This window comes from Felis catus, chromosome A3 (assembly GCF_018350175.1).
Source record: "Felis catus isolate Fca126 chromosome A3, F.catus_Fca126_mat1.0, whole genome shotgun sequence".
NCBI classification, from domain to species: domain Eukaryota; kingdom Metazoa; phylum Chordata; class Mammalia; order Carnivora; family Felidae; genus Felis; species Felis catus.
In genome coordinates this window covers 45,729,652-45,748,708 of record NC_058370.1, presented here as the reverse complement: position 1 = coordinate 45,748,708, position 19,057 = coordinate 45,729,652, and the positions used below count along the sequence as shown (strand labels likewise).

Sequence of the window (19,057 nt, the reverse complement as noted above, 5' to 3'; positions counted from 1 at the left end):
TTTAACCCTGGAACCCTTTCATTTATTTATTTGTTTATTTATTTATTTATTTATTTATTCATTTATTTATTTATTTTCAATATGTTCTTTTTTAAAAAAAATGAGTATAGTTGACACACATCTTACATTAGTTTCAGGTGTACAACATAGTGATTCAACAAGTTGATACATTATGCTAAGTTCACCACAAATGGCTACCATATGTCCCTGTATATCACTATTACAATACCATTGATTATATTCTTTATGTTGTGTCTTTTCTTCCAGTGACTTATTCATTCCATAAATGGAAGCCTGTATCTCCTACTCCCCTTCACCTGTTTTGCCTTTATTCATGTTGTCTCAAATGGCACAATCTCATTCTTTTTATGGCTGTGTAATATTCCTGTGTGTGTGTACATTGCATCTTCTTTATCCATTCATCTATTGACGGGCACTTAGGTTGCTTCCATATTTTGGCTGTTGTAAATAATGCTGCAATAAACATAGGGGTACATATGTCTTTTCAAATTAGTGGTTTTTTTTTTCTTTGGGTAAATACCTAATAAAGGAATTATTGGCTCATGTGGTAATTCTATCTTTAACTTTTTGAGGAACATCGATACTGCTTTCCGCAGTGTCTGCACCAATTTACATTCCTATCAACAGTAGAATGTACAATTTCTCTTCATCCTCACTGGCACTTGTTATTTCTTGTCTTTTTTATTTTAGCCATTCTAACAGGTATAAGATGACATCTCATTGTAATTTTGATTTGCATTTCCCTGATGATTTGTGATGTTGAGCATCTTTCCATGTGTTTGCTAGGCCATCTGGATGTGTCTTCTTTGGAAAAAAACATCTATTCAGGTCCTCTGCCCCCCTTTTTTTAATTATTTATTTATTTTGAGAGAGAGAGAGAGATTGAGAGCAGGGGAGGGATAGAGAGAGGGAGAAAGAGAGAATTCCAAGCAGGCTCCACATTGTCAGCACAGAGCCTGACAAAGGGCTCAATTTCACAAATCACGAGATCATGACCTGAGCCAAAATTAAGAGCCAGATACTTAACCAACTGAGCCACCCACGTGCCTGCCCCTCTGCCCATTTTTTTTCATTGGATTGTTTGTTTTGAAGTTCCTTTCTTTGTTTTTTCCAGAGTCAGTTTTTCCTTTGTTTTGGCTTTTCTCATGCATACAGCTGATTTCTGTCTGCTTGCTGTTGAGACGGCTGGTCAATATTCTGACCAGACTCTCTCTTGGGTGGAAAGTGCACCTGAGCGCTATGAATGATAATGGACAGATTTTGCTCTAGGATACTGTGAGGAACATTTTCCATTTGCCCTTCCTTCTACCCTGTCCCAATCCCCTCCTGATTTCTGCCTCTCAATTGTGTTTGGTCAACAAGGCACGCTGGTAAGAGATGAGAGGGAAGGAACAGAGTGTAGTCTGGGTAGTTACTTTCCTGTTTTCCTCCCTGTGTATTGTTTCAGGTTGTCTGCACTCATCAACAGAAGATCTCAGATCTTTTCAAAATGGCCCAACATCCACCTTTGGCTGACTGCTCCCTGCTCTTGTCTCTTCAAGCCAGGGGTTATGACAGCCCTGCTGCTTCTGGCCTTGGGACCAGCACCATCCTTTGTCTTCGCACCACCCCACATTCATTTTCTTTATTAGGACTTCTCTTAACTTGACGTCCCTAGGAGGCAAAGCCTGAGGCAACAGGCAATTTTTATTAGAGAGCTCAATCCCAGAACAGCGAAATAAGGAAACTGGGCTAAGGAGGGGAAGCCAATACTAGGAGATATGATGGCACTGGCTGGTACTGAGTGCAGCTGGTTGCTCAGTTTCACAGGACTGTGTTCTTAGATGGGATGCAAGTAGGTCAGGATGACCAGGGGAAGACAAAGGCAAGAATTTAGCCACCAGCTCCCAGCTTCCATTTGTCAAAGAGCAACTCCACAAGATGTTAATGTCTCTGCACTTTCAGGAGGCACGTGGTGGGCTCCAAACATGCTCTCATGGTGTTCCAACTCAGTATGCTAATTAAACACTAGGGTAGGAAGTAAAAGGTGTGCTATGCAGGTATGAGGGTAAGTGCTGGCAGATTGTACCAGTGTGGTGGTACTAAATGTTTGACAACTGCCTCTCCTAGTTCCATGGTGTAAATACTCACCATGGTTGACTTCAACGTAGATGTGGAGAAGGGTGCCCTATAAGGTGTGTTTGTCACACAGATACAATAGAATCATATACAGATATAATAGAATACACTCTAGAATATATAGACTAGTAAAATAGGTAGAAAGTAATGAGTTTGGAATATTTATTACCTTTGTTTATATTATAATTTATTTAGTCACAAGTTTATATAATTTAATTTGTTAAATTATGGCTATTTTAACTCTCCCGAGCTAGTAAGGATTGGCTCCACACATTATTGAACTGCACCCACAAGAAGGAGGTTGGAGCCAGTCAAGTGGCCACTGCAGGAGTGGACAGACCAAAAGACATGTAGGGCCCAAAGGACCTGAAGCAGATGCATGAGAGGAGTCTGGTAAGCTTCCTTACAGGTAAACCCACCGTGCGCTATTCTAATTGGGATGTCGGGACCTGATGATACAGTCGAGTAGGTTTGGGCCAACTGACAAGCTACACACTCTGCAGAGGCCAGAATTAGGAAGGCTTTACTCAAGAGGTGCTGACATCCACTCATGAGAGCACACCCTTCCCTGTACATGCAGGTTTTTCAGAGAAGAGTCCCTACGTTTTGAGAGGGATTCTGCTCTTGTGAGATAGGGACTCTCAGGAACAGTTATGTAAATATTCCTTCACTTCCACTTTATCCCCATCTCCACCAAACCTTCCAGTTCCAAGACCGAAACCCCTGGAATCCCAACAATCATTCTGGCCCCTACTTCCCAACAAGGATTTCTTAGGGTGAGTGGGAAACTGCTTCTATCACTCTGTTTTGTCGGTCCACACACTTCCTATGTTTGCCAGTTCCAAGAAAACTGTTGGAATCTCTCTACCACCCATCAGTAACTTTCTAGGTCTCTTTAATTTTATGGGTAAATTTACCTAATTTTTTTGCACTATTAAACTTTTACCTCATTTGGAAGTTAGGAAGCACACAAGACAAACTACCTATATGTGATACCATTTGTTTTTAAATGAGAAAGGCTTACATGTGATTAAGTAAAGCACATGAGTTAATGTTCATGAATGTGACTACTTATTTATATCATTACTTATGAGGGAGAGAAAAGCAAGCAGACAAATTAGTAAACACCTTTGAACTCGCAAATGATTACCTGTTTCTCAGCAGATAGCACTATAAAAAACTTGACTCAATGAAAACATTTCAGTGCACTTGAAATGTCAAACATGGACTTGATTTATGACCTATGGCAACTCATTAAACTTGATTGATGTGCATACTGCCCATCTGTTAAATAGGCTAATGGTACTTCTGAACATGGCATGAACTTCAATTATGGAGATTGTTTCCAAAGATTTATTGGATAGTTGTTATATATAAAGCCCTGAATTAGGACTTAACAAATTAAAAAGAGGGATAAAAACAAAGAGAGAGAGAGAAAGAGACTGAATTCCTGTCTTTAATATAAAAGATGCCTATTTTGAATAAGGAGAAGTTATGTTAATTGACTGCTAGAGATTATGAAGAATAATAGCAAAATGGCATATCTGTCAAACCTTAAAGTGACATCACTAAAAGTTTGCCTCATGTTTTCATCCTATCTTAAATTCTAACCTCATCATTGTATTAGAGGGACTTAAAATTTTTTTTCTTATTCAAATGTAATTAACATACAGTGTTATATTAGCTTCAGGTGTACAATGTATAGTAATTCAACACCTTCTACACACTACTCAGCACTCATCGTGAGTGTATTCTTAATCCCTTCACCTATTAATTATCCAACTGAATTCCTTCTTTTCTTTCATTTTTTCTTAGGAAATACAGCACTGTAGCCATTCATATAGAGTGCTAATTCACCCACAGACTCACTTTTTCTTTAAAGCAGCTTTTGTCTATTTTATAAGGTGCTTTCTTAGCAATGAGAGCTTGCAAGACTAAGGTTAGCAGGTACAGCCTGACTCCTGTGACCAGGGGTCTCTGGGAGAAACCAATCCAATCATTACATTGTTTGTAAAGATGTTTCTCTTCCTGGGGACTGAGATAATATCTGCAAATTATCACATCTTCAAAATAAAGGTCCATGTGCCTAGAGGGAGGCTGTGTCACATCCAAATGCTGTGTCACTGTGGCTCAGAGCTATGGTGACCTGCCAGGTGCCCAAAGGCAGCTGAGGTCAGACCCCATACAGGGGCCTGTCCATTTGTTCTGACTCCTGGTGCATATACATTGAAGATCATTATAGAGCTTTTTAAAATCCACGAGATGAAAATATATCACTGCTCCCTTGTTTTTCTTCTCTTGTGTTAGAGCAAATTGAGAAAATGGGTCTGGGGATTCTAAAGTGCAATAAATTAGCTGGATGTTAGAAATGTACACAAAGGTAGGAGTGACTGTTTCAGCACAAACCAGAATGGACAAGCTATCCATTTTAAGAGGAAAATTATAGGCTCACATCTATGAATATATTTGAATTTAGGTTCTCTTACCAGTTCCTGGATGGTTTTCAGGGCATTCATATCCATGTATTCTGTCAGGCTAAAACAAACATTTTTAAAAATTAAAATGCTCCCTTTTTTCCCCTCCCATCATTTCCAAACCTTAATAAACCATCAGTCTCCGCTTTGTGGAAAGGAAACCCAAGCAGAGAAATCGAATGTATCTCCTAAAATTTTTTCAAACATCGTTCCAGTGTCTCCTGGAAATGGGGTTATCAAGAGCCTTGTCTGGATTTCTGAGTTCAGTCCACTGTCTACTTTTCAAATTAATGAAATATCTCTTTCCTTGCAATGAGTTTGACATTTCTTTGCCCGTTATGTTGCTCAAGGTCTGAAGAATAGTAAGAAGTAGAACTAGAGAGTCTGATGCCAGAAATCCTGTCCTTAACCATGCTAAAAGCCTGGGTGGAGAAAGCAATCAGGTTTGATGATAGATTCTCTCTGGGAGGAAGTAGAAGATACAGATCATTGGAATTGGCATGCTGTCAAAGCTGGATAGGAATCTGAGATAAGTGCCTATTTGGTATTATCTTAAGTTAGGACTAAAAAATAAGTGACACAAAAGCTGAAAAGGAAGATTGGAGCCAAGCATGGACCCTTCAATGCCAACCATATCCATTAGCGATTGGATCAGCAGCTCTAAAAGAGATCTAAATCCTGTGGCTTGTGAATATATTAGGTGATAATTCTCTTATGGATAAGAAGTCAGGAGGTCAGCTCTCTAGCACTGATATAACAGTTTCAGGGACCCAGGCTTTATCTGTCTTTCTGCTTCTCCACCCTCAAGGCTATATGTTGACAGTAGCAGCTCCCACCATCTTGTTTATGTTGTAGGTGTGATTCTGAGAAGAGAAAGGGTGATAGGTCACACCCCTCCAGGTGAGTTATCACCCCTAAAAGAGTTTTCTTATGGAGGTCCCAGGGACTCCACATACAGCTCATAGACCTGGCTGCAAGGGAGGCTGGAAAACGCCATCTTTTAACAGGGTATTGCTTCCTGGATAAACTCACTGTTGTAAGGCATGAATGAAGAATGTTTTTTGGGTAGGCATATTGGGTGCCAGTCTTGACCTCACCAGCCTAAGGAGTACAGACCATTTTCTCTGGCCATGGGAAGTTGGTAGAGGATTCTGAGGAGAAAGAGGAGGGGATTGGGTCAAAAAGATGAAATGGCAGAGTGTGTAGGGAGCAAGTGGAAAGGGGTGAATGGGGGGCAATGCTGTGTGAATGGACATGGAAAGGAAAGTGGACAAATACACTCCAACCATTCACAGCCACCTGGGAAACTGAGGCAGCTGGATGGTACTGTTTTAAGAAATGTCTTCCCTGTAGCAGTTGATGTTAAAAGCCCTGACAGTTAACTGAATGTCTTCAGATAGAATATGAAGAACAATGTCAGCTGTCATGTGATTAGCAGTTTTATCTTTCTATTAAAACAAATAAATTCCTCCCATAAAGCTACCCTAAAACACATTCTCTTCTGTCCTTTACACTCATTTTGACCCCAATAAAATCTTTTATAATTGAATAATATTGAAACCCTCTTCAATTTAAACTCTACAACTGAACTCAGAAATTTTGTCATCCTTAGCACATCAACACCAACTCAAATGGAATTTGTAGTCACAATTGAACAGGTGTTTGGATTAGTGAGATGTTCACGAGCTTTATGACTCAAAAAACAAAGCCCAAATGCACAAAATAAACACAGCAGTTATAAATAAAGAGTATGGGCTAATGTGCACATTTACAACAAATCATGGAATCCATGTGTATCTGATGTGACTTTTTTTTGTTTTGTTTCTTTTGTTTTTGTTTTTTTTCAACGTTTATTTTTGGGACAGAGAGAGACAGAGCATGAACGGGGGAGGGGCAGAGAGAGAGGGAGACACAGAATCAGAAACAGGCTCCAGGCTCTGAGCCATCAGCCCAGAGCCCGACGCGGGGCTCGAACTCACAGACCGCGAGATCGTGACCCGGCTGAAGTCGGACGCTTAACCGACTGCGCCACCCAGGCGCCCCCTGATGTGACTTTTGAATACAGTTATTCTAACGCTTACAGGTTTCTTTCAAGATTTACTATCTGGATTTGGAATATTGGGATTTCTGAGATGTTTCAGTGGTTTATGGAGACAAAAGGATGAAGTATTTGAAACTGGAGTTGTTCTGTAAATGGCAATGGCTTCCACGCTACGGATATTTGAAATTGAAGGATTTGTGTTTGAATTACAATAATTTTCTTTTGTAAAGGGACACATAAGTGGTATGATGTTGTTCACAGTCATAAACACCGAAAGTCAAAAGACTGGCACTATTGCAAAAGATAGTTAGAAATGGTGTTCAGATCACAAAACTCTGAGTACTTTCAGAGACTGAGCTACATGGAAAAAGATATCTCCATGTTGGCACTTTAGAGGTCAGCAAAAAATAAATCAACCCTGGGCATCTGGGTGGCTCAGTTGGCTGAGCGTCCAACTCCTGATTTTGGTTCAGGTCATGATCTCACAGTTCATGAATTTGAACCCCATGTTGGGCTCTGTGCTGACAACATGGAGACTGCTTTAGACTCTCTCTCTCCCTCTCTCTCTGCCCCTCCCCCTCTCACTCTCTCTCAAAATAAACTTAAAAAAAAATAAAACAAATCAACCCATACAATACCTCATGTCTGCCACTGACTTATCCCCTCACCTCAGTAAGACTTATGTACTTTCAACCCCATAAAGGCATCTTATCTTTTGTGTTTTAAAACTCAGGTCTCTTGTGAAAGGACATGATTTCACTTCCAAATACACATGTAGAAGTAGAAAAGAATTTTGTTCATTACTTTACTCAATCACATCCATCCTGTGAGGAAGAGTCTTGGTTTGAGATGGGAACTTTGGTCTCTTTTTTTATTTGCTAATTATCAATAGTAAATGCTTCTATTTGACAATGAATTTCTGGCACAAGGTCTATTTTCATTCAGTGAAAAACTGAGATTTACAAGTTCCAAAATCTCTGCAGATCAGTTAATGATGTGGTAAACAGGGTTTCACAGCTAGACAGATGGAGGCAGCTCTTCAGCACCAACAGCTGCAGAGGCGAGGGTTGGGATTGCAGGGCTTGCTCCAAGGGATTTTATTGCAAATTCTAGCAGTAAACACAGCAGATACTTATCCATTCTCAAGAGCGATGGTTATTCTTTCTAACAGATATAATCCAAGTTGCTGACAAAAACACTCACGTTATTAAAAAAAAAAAAAAAAACCTAGCAGAGGTCAGGTGAATTTTTGGTGGCTGAAGGTCGAGTTCTTCTCTGGCTTGGCTCTGCCCCTCACCCATCATGTTCACGCCAAATTCTATCTGTAGAATATCTTTTTCAAGGAATAGGAGGCCAAGTGGTGGTATCTTTTGGCTTTCTGTAACCTACCAACTCCTCCACAAAGCCATCACAAATTAACATAGCACCCAAATGATATTGATGTGCCATATTAAGGTAGCTCTAATATAAGTCCCCTGAGGGCCACCTGGGTGGCATCAGTCTTCTGTTCAGGACATGATCTCAGAGTTCATGATTTTGAGCCCCACATTGGGCTCTCTGTTGTCAGTGCAGAGCCTGCTTCAGATCCTCTGTCCCCATCTCTCTGCCACTTCCCTGCTCATGTTCTCTCTCTCTCTCAAAAACAAACATTAAAAAAATAAGTCCCCTGATCCCCCTTCCAACCAGAGGGATGCCCCTAAGCCCAGCTTACGTAGAGGATTTAATTTATCCTAAGCTGGCAGAAGAGGCTTATCTCTACATCACTACAAAGCTGATGAATGAGCATACCTGAGGACCAGTCACCAGCCAGACATCTGGACAGCAATGAGTCTGCTGGTCTTTGGAAACCCAAAGAGAGCCAACAAACCTCTAAAACTTTTATGATGGCAAGAATGAGAGCCATTGTCTGGAGTATAAGTGAGAACCCTTCCCAACCCCGCCATGACACCTAAAGCAAACATTTGCTTCCTGCCAGGAGTGGATAGGAAGAGGGCAATGGCTCAGTCAAGTCACACAGGCTTCCTTCCTCAGCATCAAGAGGGAGGTCCAAGAGTGGTTAATGTGGGGACATGGTATGGATTCTTGCCCTCAGTCAGTAGTAGCAGGGGAAACCTACGTCTTACTTGCAATGTGCTCTTTGGAGAACAATTGCAGTAAAAAACCCAGGAAGAGGCTGAAAAATACAGTGGTATTTGTTGATTTGGTAACTCCTAACTGGACACGGATTTGACCCACACATCATGCTAGGCACAGGGGATACAGCTCTGAGTAGAAACAGATCCTGACCCCACGGGGCTTCTAGGTGGCAAGAAAAGAGGCAGTGAATGGTGTGGCCAACTGAGATCAGCCATGTTGGGTGGGAGCTCTTAGTGGACATCGTGTGCCACATCCTCTCAGCCTACCTTGTGCTCACTTGCAGCTGGCAGCCAGTTTCTATGCACACTAACAGCTTCCTAGCTCCAGTACCTGCTTGCCTCTCCCTTCTTAACCTGAGGGCTGCAAGACACTGCCTGTAGTACAATGTTCAACCAGTTGTTGGGTAGTTTTCCTGGGTTCCTTCCTGTTCAGAGGGGCAATTCTGAGGCATGCCACACACAGTCTCCTAGAGGCCCCCAACAGGAGTGAGCCCCAATTACCCATAGCAGTAATTCACCCATTGACAATTCCTGTATTGATGTCCCCACCTCAGTTCTGCACTTCTTCCAGCACATCCTGAACTACCTCCCAGTTAGCTGCTTGGCTCAAATCCTTGTCTCAGGCTCTGCCTTTAGGGGTTGATCTGTCTCAGGCTAAGGATCTGAAATAGCAGAGGGTACATAGCACTTTTGAACAACTTAGAAGATAGCACTGACATGCTGGTTGGGCAGCCAGTGCCAGGGGTGCCCACACAGTCAGCAGAGAGTCGCCCAGCTTGGATGATGCCCCACATGCTCCCTTGAAAAAGCAACTCTGTGCAGGTGACAGTCTGATGAGTTTTACACAGAAGTCCTTCTGGGGTGGTTGTGGAGACTTACAAAGGACCTGGGGAGTTTGTACGTCTAAAGTACTTCAGATGTTTTATCTTTTTCCTGCTGCCTATGGGATGGGTACCTTCCAAGTCATGCCTGTGGGATCCCCTGACACTCACCCCAATGTCCAGGCCTTGGAAAACACATCCACTCACTTCATCAAGACATGAAGCACAGTGGCACAGTCTTTTAGGCAAACTCTGTAGGGCCAATAGTGTTTCAGAATTTAAACAGTTCAGACATTGGGAATGCAAAACCTTACATATATACCATATATGACATATCTATGAGGCCGTATCCCCTAACTCAACAGTTTAAAATGTCTGCATCTTCATGTTGAACACAAGTTTGCCCCAACTCTACAATAACTTTTGGTTCTCAGACCATACCAGATCTTAAATTGCAGGTGTAGGATTGTGGAGCCAACGTTCCACCCAACCAAATCCTGTCCCCTCAAGGTACACTACCTGCCCTTCCTCTGCCTTCTGAGGGACTAACGGGACTCCATCTATAAGTAAAGCACAGCACCTCATATGACTCCATCTTCTTGTTCTCATTGTTTTTCATGCCTTAGTCCTATCTTCCATTTCTACTGTAAACATCCTTGAAGGCAGAAATCGTGTTTGTGCAGTATGCTGAATCTGGCAGAACTCTGTCAGTTATAGAAAAAAATGGATTCATTTCAAATTTTTAAAATTGAAGTATAGCTGATACATGCTGTGACATTAGTTTCAAGTATATAACATAGCGATTGGACAAGCCTATACATTACTCTGTGCTCACAAGTGTAGCCACCGTCACCATACAATGCTATTACAATACCATTGATGATATTCCCTATGCCATGCTTTCATCCCTGTGATTTATTCATTCCATAACTGGAAGCCTGTCCCTCCCACTCCCCTTCACTCATTTTGCCCATCTCCCAGCCCCCTCCCCTCTGGCAGCCTCCAGTTTGTTCTCTGTATCTATGAGGCTGTTTCTGCTTTTTTTTTGCTTGTTTTATTTTTTTAGATTCCACATATACATGAAATCATATTTGACTTTTAAAAACTGAATTTTCGCTCTCATAACTGAAAAATGCAGGAATAGCCTCTGAATCAGGTCCAGCTGGATCAAGGGGCTCTATTACTCCATCAGGATTCTTATCTTACTTTCCTTTCTGTGTCTGTGGGCACTGCTCCTTCTCTGTTGGTATCATTTTGATCAGGCTTTCCCTATGTGATTGCTCCTAGACACTGGAGGTTTACAACAGCTAGTTAAGCAATCCCCAAGAAGAAATAGCTTCTCTGTTCCCAAGTTTTCACAAAAACTCCCATCGATCATTCCCATTGGTCAGTTTGGTCCTAAACCAATCTCAATAACCAAGGGTGGTAGTATTCTTGACCAGATGTGGGTCCTTGTTTCCCCATGGAACAAGTGCTTTCAGACATTGTTGGTAGAATGCAAAATGGTACAACCCCCCAGAGAGGTGCAATTACATATACATTTCCCCTTTGACTCAGAAATCCCACCAATGCAATGGCAAGTGAACATAATACGTGTGCACAAGGTTATCCATCTCAGAGCTACTCCCCATAACAAAAGATTAATAATTAAATGTCTATGAACAGAGACTTATTTAATAAACTAAGGCACATCCATAAATGGAGCTGCTAAAAGAAATGAAGACTATTATGATGGTTAATTTTATGCATCAACTTGATTGGGTCATAGGTGCCCTGATATTTGGTCAAACGTTATTATAGCTGTGGCTGTGAGGGTGTCTCTGGATGAGATTAACATTTAAATTGGTAGACAGTGAAGCAGACTGCCCTCCTCAACGTGGGTGGGCCACATCCAATCAATTGAAGGCCAGAATAGGAGAAAAAGGCTGAGCCTCTCCTGACTTAGAGAGAATCCCTTTTGCCTCTTGGCCTTTGAGCTGGGACAATGCTTCTTTTCCTCTGCCTTTGAACTGGAATGTTTGACATTGAGATGGTGCAAGTAAATATCAGAGCTCTGTGTTTGCTGAGCCCCTAATACTGGTCACACAGTTACTCTCAATACCACTTTCTGAAATCAATGAACATGTTAATCAATTAATCTATGTATGAATGTGGATACTGCTAGAGTTATTCAGCCTGGAAAACAAGAAGTTACTCAGATTGGTATCAATCTGTACAAGAGACTGAAAGCATGGCTGGTGATAGACAGGGGAGGGACAAGAGCAAAACAGTCATCCCACTCAGCCCTGCGAGATGGTGAAAACCTGAAAGGCAGAAAACTATGCAGGTTCAGAAACATCTAGCCAAGGTCTAGGAAAAAATCTGTGAATCTGAAGCAGGGACTCGTCACAGCCCTTCTTCATTTTTGAAGCACAGCAGACTCAGAATACACAATGTGCAAGGTTTCACAAAATATCTTCCGAGAAATTAGACTGTTTTAAACTCATCCCACTGTTAAGCTAGCTTGCACCCAACTGCTTACCTTCCTTCATAGACTTTCAAATCATGAGGCTGCAAGGGATTACTCTAATGTTCTGCAGTAATCCATCATCCTATGCAATAAAGCATCTCATGATAAATCACTAAAAATATCTGCTGCTTCATTAAAAGCAAATCTGTGTTTGGTGACGCATGCACAAGATGACAGAGTGGTGGCTTATGATGGGCCTTCCATCCTGCTGGTCCATGGCAAAGTTGTAACAGGTGCAGCCAATGCACTAGCGACACACCAGAACCTTAAACACAGGGATCCAGACCCCACAGTCCCTCTAAAGTGGCTTTAGATGATTATGCCCCAAGGGGAAACAGGTCAGACTTACTTCTGGTGTGGTTTGAGTCCATTTGTATCTCAGAATGAGGAGAAAATAGATGAGCTGGTGTTGGGTTACATTTTCCTTGGGCCTCACATTGGGGGTTCAGGGTTCTAAGGAGAGTAATTAGGGTGTCAAGGTCCCGTCCTGTTAACCAGGGGGCTAGTGTCTCACAACCGCATTTGGCACAGTGGTATTGGCCCTCTCCTTCACATTCATTTCTTCTATTTGCATCTTAGCCAAATTTCACCCTAGTGCCCTATTTCCACATCCGCAATTTTTCTCCCCAATGTTCCTGAGAGCTCTTGCCCAGGTTTGCAACCCCCATTCTTCTCTCCTACCAGTTCACACAGGTCGAATAAGAAATAAAGCATAGTACAAGAGGCATTAGACGTTACCACCTTCCCTGTGACAGTGTCTGAGTTCCCATTGGTATGGCCAAAAAGACAAAGGGTGCAGTTCCACACAGTCTCCCAAGCTTATTATACAAACCCAGACAAGTATTATTCCTGCATCAGTCTTATCTTTAAAGGATCCTCTGGGTGCCTTTTGACCTTTCATCACTGTTCATTCTCTGGTCCCATATCAGTCCTGGGTATTTCTGCCTCCACGCAGTTTTTCTTAACCTGAGAGTGACGAATCCAGGTTTGGACACCGTCTATCTTCATGGCCGTTGGTGTAGTCAGGATCACAGTGTGCAGCCCTTTCCAGCACTGCTCCAGGGTTTGAGCTCATGCCTCTTGACCCAAACTCAGTCTCCTGGTTGAAAGGGGTGGGGAAGAACAGGAGGATGGGTGAAGGCTTTTTTCAAGGCCTTAGTTATCTCCTTTTGTACAAGATGCAGGGCCATGAGTGAAGCCAACAAGTGGTCCTGTTCTAGCTGTTCTTTTATGTCGACCCTAGCCTCGGCAAGGTAGGTGGAGGTCTGCCAAATAAAATTTTGTAAGGGGACAATCCCTTGAGTACAACGCATGTGCAAAAGGGCAAAAGGCAGAACATCAACCCAATTTTTGCCAGTCTCAAGGGACAATTTGGTTAAGGTCTCTTTTAGAGTCCAATTCATCCTTTCTACTTGACCCGAGCTCTGGGGTCTATATGCACAATGTAATTTCCAATCTATTCCCAATGCTCTAGCTAGACCCTCCAATACCTGTGCCGGGAAGGCCGGGCCATTGTCCGATCCTATGCTCAGAGGCAGCCCAAATCTAGTAATTAGTTCATTTAATAATTTAACTGTCACCTGAGCTCTTTCTGATTTCGTGGGGAACGCCTTAACCCACCCAGAGAAGGTGTCCACAAAAACGAGCAGATATTTGTATCTGTATTTCCCTGGTTTAATTTCAGTAAAATCTACTTCCCAAAACCAGCCTGGCTCAGTTCCTCTCTTTTAGCTTCTGAAAGCTTATTTGCACCCTGATTTACTTGGGCGCAACTCACACATCTTTCAACCATCTCCTCAATCTCTTTTCCCAGGCCTTGCACCCTGAACTTTTTCCACACCAATTCCGCCATCTTTGTTTTTCCCCGATGAGTCCCTTGGCGGAGCAGACACACCATGCGTCGCCCAAGTGCCACGGGTAAGAGTATCTTACCTTCAGGATCCTGAAACCAATTTCGTCCCGGTATTATACTTCCTCCTTTTCTTCAAATCCACTCCAAATCTTTAGGAGTGTAATTGGGCTCCAGCAGAAGCAGGGGGCCTATCAAGATCAGTAGTGCCAAAGTACTTTTACTTTCAATTAAGGCAGCTTCCCAGGTTGCCGGGTCAGCCAGGCGGTTTCCAACTGCCTCTAGGGAGTTGCCTTTTTGAGGTCCCAGGGAGTGCATGATCACGAGTCTCACAGGTTCCCAGATGGCTGTTAGAAGGTCTAGAATTTCGGCTTTATTTTTGATGTCCTTGCCCTCCGCCGTGAGGAGGAGGCCACGCTCTTGATAGATGGACCCGTGCACATGTGCAGTTGCAAAGGCATAGCGGCTGTCCGTATAAATATTAACTGACTTGTTTTTACTGAGTTTCAGGGCTTTAGTTAGCGCAATGAGCTCTGTGCGCTGGGCTGAGGTTCCCCGGGGAAGGCAAAAATGTAGAGGGGGACCTAGTCCTTTGGGCAGCAAAGTAGCTGGGTTTAAGGCTGCGGGGGCACAAAAACGTATCTGGGGCTGGTCGAGCAGCAATGCCTGATACTGGGTAATCCAAGCATTTGATAGCCACCATTCTGGGAGAGCCCGCAGTAAGGCCTCCACTTCATGGGGCCCCATAACAGACAACATCTGTCCCAGGGATAGTTTATCTGTGTCTTTGACTAGTAGTGTGGTGGCAGCAATCTGTCGAACGCATGTGGGCCACCCAGAAGCAACTGGGTCTAGCCTTTTGGATAAATAGGCCACTGGTTACTCTGGCGTTTACTGCTCTCAGGTCTTGAACTGGCTGAAAATTGGAAGAGTTAGACTTTTGGACAGGGAGAAGTAGAGTATTCCACGGTGACTTGCATGGGGTCAGAATGCCCGAGTCGTGCAAATGCTTGATGTGAACAGCGATTCCCCACCTAGCCTCCCGGGGCATAGAATATTGTTTCAGTCTTACCGGAAGCATGGACGCCTTAAGTTCCACAATTATTGGGGCTTGATGAATCACCAGTCCAGGTGGATTGGTCTCCGCCCATACCTGGGGAAAGTCTGCCCGGAGACTTTTAAGGAGGGGATTGACTGTGTGAACATTTTCATTGGGCACCGGGGTAAGTAGGCCCTCTTCCCCAAGTGGCACAGTCACCATCACTATTGTTGGGTCATCCTGGCCGATTTTAACATGCATACCCCCTTCAGTGAATCTCAAAGAAGCAGTTTATGTAATAGGTCTCTACCCAGTAATCCAGGGTAGGGGCATTCAGGCATGATTAGGAAAGAATGTGTAACAGTTTTACAGCCTAAATCTACTTACTTGTCATTCAGTGGTCCATTTACAAGTTTGGGACCCAGTCGCTCCTTGAGCCAGGGTTGCTCCTCGCCTGGTGGGGCCAGGATCTTGTTTTAGAACTGATAAGGTTGCCCCAGTGTCCACCAAGAAAGTCTTAGGCTGGCCCCCTACATTAACAGTAACCAACGGCTCAGAAGGGGCCACCAAGCGTGGCCCCATCAGTCAGAATCAACTTTCATTATCGACGCCTGGGGTGGCCGAGTTTTGCGCTGGGCTAAGTTGGGGCAATCCTTTTTCCAGTGTCCCTCTTGCTTACAATATGCACATTGGTTTTTTCCTAGTGGCGCTCTAACCCAACTGACTTGTTTTTGTTTTGTTTTTTTCTTTTTGCCAGACCAGAATTCTATGGGCACTTGGGGTCCCCTTCCCTTGCGGGCATCCAGGACAGCCGCTACTACCTGAGTCAATTTTTTTGTCTGTCTCTCTTCCTGCGAATCCCTATTGTTAAAAACTTTTTGGACTATTTCAACTAACTCAGATAAATTTTTCTCTTTGAACCCATCTAATATTTGCAATTTCTTCCGAATGTCTGGGGCTGCCTGTGAGACAAAGGCCAGGTTTAATGCCCCTCTATTTTCAGGTGCCTCAGGGTCAATAGGGGTAAAGGTACGGTACGCTTCCATGAGCCTTTCTAAGAAGGCTGAGGGGCTCTCCTCAGTCCCCTGAACTACCTCAGTTACCTTAGATATGTTTGTGGGCCGGTGGGTAGCCACTCGGAGACCTCCCAGTAGAGTCTGGCGAAATAGGGTCAATGATCGCCTACCGTGAGGAGTGTTTGGATCCCAATCTTCAGGGTGCAAGGAAGGAAAGAATTCCATGAGTAAGGTGGGTTCCTTGGTGGGATGCCTGTTTGGCCCCATCACCAATTTTTGGGCTTCTCGACGGATCTCATCCCATTCCTCGGTAATGAGGAGAACCTGCAAGAGCTGCTGGCAGTTATCCCAGGTTGGCTGATGGGTCACAAACATAGTTTCAAGGAGAGAAATTAGTGCTTGGGGTTCTTCTGAGAACGGGGGGCCCTGAAGCCTCCAACTATAAAGGTTGCTAGTGGAAAAGTGCACACAAACCATAAAGGGTTGGACATCACCCTTCAGGGGTGGCCCTGGCTAAAGGGGTAAGGCAGCGGGAGGGGGGATGGAAGTAGGTTCCTGACCGGGTGTGAGACGGGCTCAGGGGAGTGTCCCGACTTGGGGCTTGCCTCCTGGTCTGAAGCATCCTGACCCGTATTCTCCAGGCAAGAACTATAGGGCCATTTACAAGTTTCTTATTCTTCCTCGAGTGCAGATGGTAAAGGGGGCGGCCGCTTAGTCCCATCAATATCCTTATCAAGTGGACAGCCTTTAAGTGGCAAAACCTGTGCTTTAGGGAGGTGAGGGGGAAGGAAAGGTTTTAGCCAATCTGGAGGGTTTTCGATGAGGGTTCTCCATGCTTCAATGTATGGGATTTGATCTTCGTGCCTAGAATAGACAATAGCATGAAACTTATGTACCAGAGTAAGGTCAAAGGACCCCTGCGGAGTCCATTCAACCTGAAAGCTGGTCCATTCCACTTCGCAGAGAGTTCGAAGGACTGGCTTCTTGACATGGAAGCTGAAAATTGAGGCAGCTTTCCCATAGTCCTGGAAATGGGTTAGTATGAGACTCAGAGGGGTGGGGGTACTCTGATTTTGACCCATGACAAAGATAGGCAAAACTGAGAAGAACACACAATCAATAGAAAGAAAACAAGACAAAACCAAGAAGGATGCACAATCAACGGAAAGAAAATAATTAAGACACGAAGAGAGCACAAGTTCGAGATCTCGAGGCCAGTAGGCTGCAGCAGCCACATAAAAATAGGATCCTTTCTAACAGAAACCAAACCAAATGGGACCCACTGGCGTTCTGGTAGGAACCCTGACTCTGGGTCTATAGCCGCGTCTGGCACACCCTTCTTGAGTCATTCAAATGGCACACCCCAATCCTTACCTCTCCCAATCCTGAGCCTCCTTTCAGGGGTCGGCGGAGCAATCCGAGGAAAGGGCCCTGTTTCAGACCTTTAACTTTCCCAGCCAATGCACCAAATGTTGCATCCACACGACTCCTGAAACAGGATGCTATGGGCACCAGTGACAGTCACAACAAAGTTTATTGCAATGAGAGGTAAGGCAAACCTATCGATCGGGACCGACACTCTTGACCAGAGTGCGGTCTCGAACAGCCAGGACACAGAGTTTTTATAGCTGACCACATCGTCTTATTATCACCTGGGAACAAAATGAAGGAATAGTTCCCAGGTGGAAACAGTTCAAACAGGCCCTTGCCCCAATCCAATCAAACACTAATCACATCCCTTGATTGATAGGATAAGGCTGTTATCTCTTAACCTATAGTGTTAAAACAAAGCTGTTATTTCTTAAGGCTACAGATTAGCCCTACACTACAAGTTAACCCTTACAGTCCAAGGTCACTTACCAGGTCACAGCCAACCAACCCAACAGTTTGTCTTCCCAGATCCCAACTGTGGACCTGTGCCCTGGTCACCTGGTCACCTGGCTTCCCAAGCTCCTCGTACTGTCCATTGTTTTTCTGGTGTGTGTTTTCCCTCTGAGTGCTGGATTGAGACCATTTTCTCTAAAATTCAGAGTTTTTAAGGATGCTCTTGGAAACCAGTCTCCATTTTCAGGGCAATGGTATTCCTCCTTCCATTGTATCCCCAGGTCACAGATAAACAGCTCTTTCATCTTTCTGAGCCGCTTTGATCATTGGTGCCTTTATCCCAAATCTATACCCAGCCAGTCTCACCCTTCTGGAGTCCTCGTGAGCCCAGACTCTGTACGAGTAATCTGTGGATCAGTCTGACATACATATGCTTAGCCGGAGTCATAAATGCCTTCATTATCCCGGACCACCCAGCTAATATTTTGTCTTCAATATGAATGCCTGGCTCCACAATAGCCCTGTTGTTCTGCACCCTTAGGCTGTGGCGAAGCCCAACCATAATCTCCCTGTTCATAAAGGACCCACAGGGTTCAGATTATCCTTTCTACTTTTGTGAGCACTTGTAAAATCCTTTGGGAAATCAGTGTAGTTTACAGCAGTGTCTTATGCCACTCCTCTCTCAAGCTCCTCCTGGCTGTTCGTGGGGGATTTCCAAGTGACCCTGCACACCACACACAGAGTGGCCGCCAGCGCCTGCCTCTGCCCACGTGCCAGGTCTGACTCGGGGGCTCAGGCTCCTGCCGTATTCCCTTTCTGCCTCTGTCATCCCTCCTAAAAGGTGTTTATGTCCTTCACACATAACAGAAATACAGGAGGACATGAGAGAGAAAAGCCACCAGCCTAATGAAACTCATACAGTACTGACCCCCTTCCATCCTGCCTCGACATAGGAGGAAAACAAGAGGAGATGCCTGCCTGTGTAGACAAAACCCTGCCCTGGCTGTTTATTTTCCTCACAATAAAAATGCCTCTTTGTTGTTTCCAAACTGTTGCTGAAAATTCTGTGTTAGATGCTGAAACAGACAAACTTGTGTCGAATTGTCCACTGTTACTTTGTTTCTCAGTGTTGTCTGTGGACGTGTGACATTGGCATCACCAAGGAGCATGTTGGAAAGGCAGAATCTCAGGTCCCTTCCTAGTGTTACTG

The 19,057-nt window shown here is 43.9% G+C and overlaps 1 protein-coding gene across 3 annotated transcripts; it reads right to left on the bottom strand.

Annotated features, from left to right (window-relative positions):
- Positions 1–7,431: 7,431 nt before the first annotated feature.
- On the bottom strand, positions 7,432–17,687 carry LOC123384386. 3 transcript variants are annotated; one of them, XM_045053934.1, is made up of 3 exons: positions 14,052–17,388; positions 12,469–13,218; positions 7,432–10,314 (listed from the first exon to the last, which is right to left on the bottom strand). In XM_045053934.1, exon 1 carries the CDS (start codon positions 16,498–16,500, stop codon positions 15,589–15,591), a length of 912 nt encoding a protein of 303 aa, XP_044909869.1. In that variant the 5' UTR covers positions 16,501–17,388; the 3' UTR covers positions 7,432–10,314; positions 12,469–13,218; positions 14,052–15,588. The 3 variants fall into 3 exon arrangements, 2 of the variants coding, with proteins under 2 accessions (XP_044909869.1, XP_044909868.1); XM_045053933.1 differs by having other exon boundaries at positions 7,432–13,218; XR_006595410.1 differs by lacking the exon at positions 14,052–17,388 and adding an exon at positions 17,398–17,687 and having other exon boundaries at positions 7,432–13,218.
- Between the last annotated feature and the right edge of the window lie 1,370 nt (positions 17,688–19,057).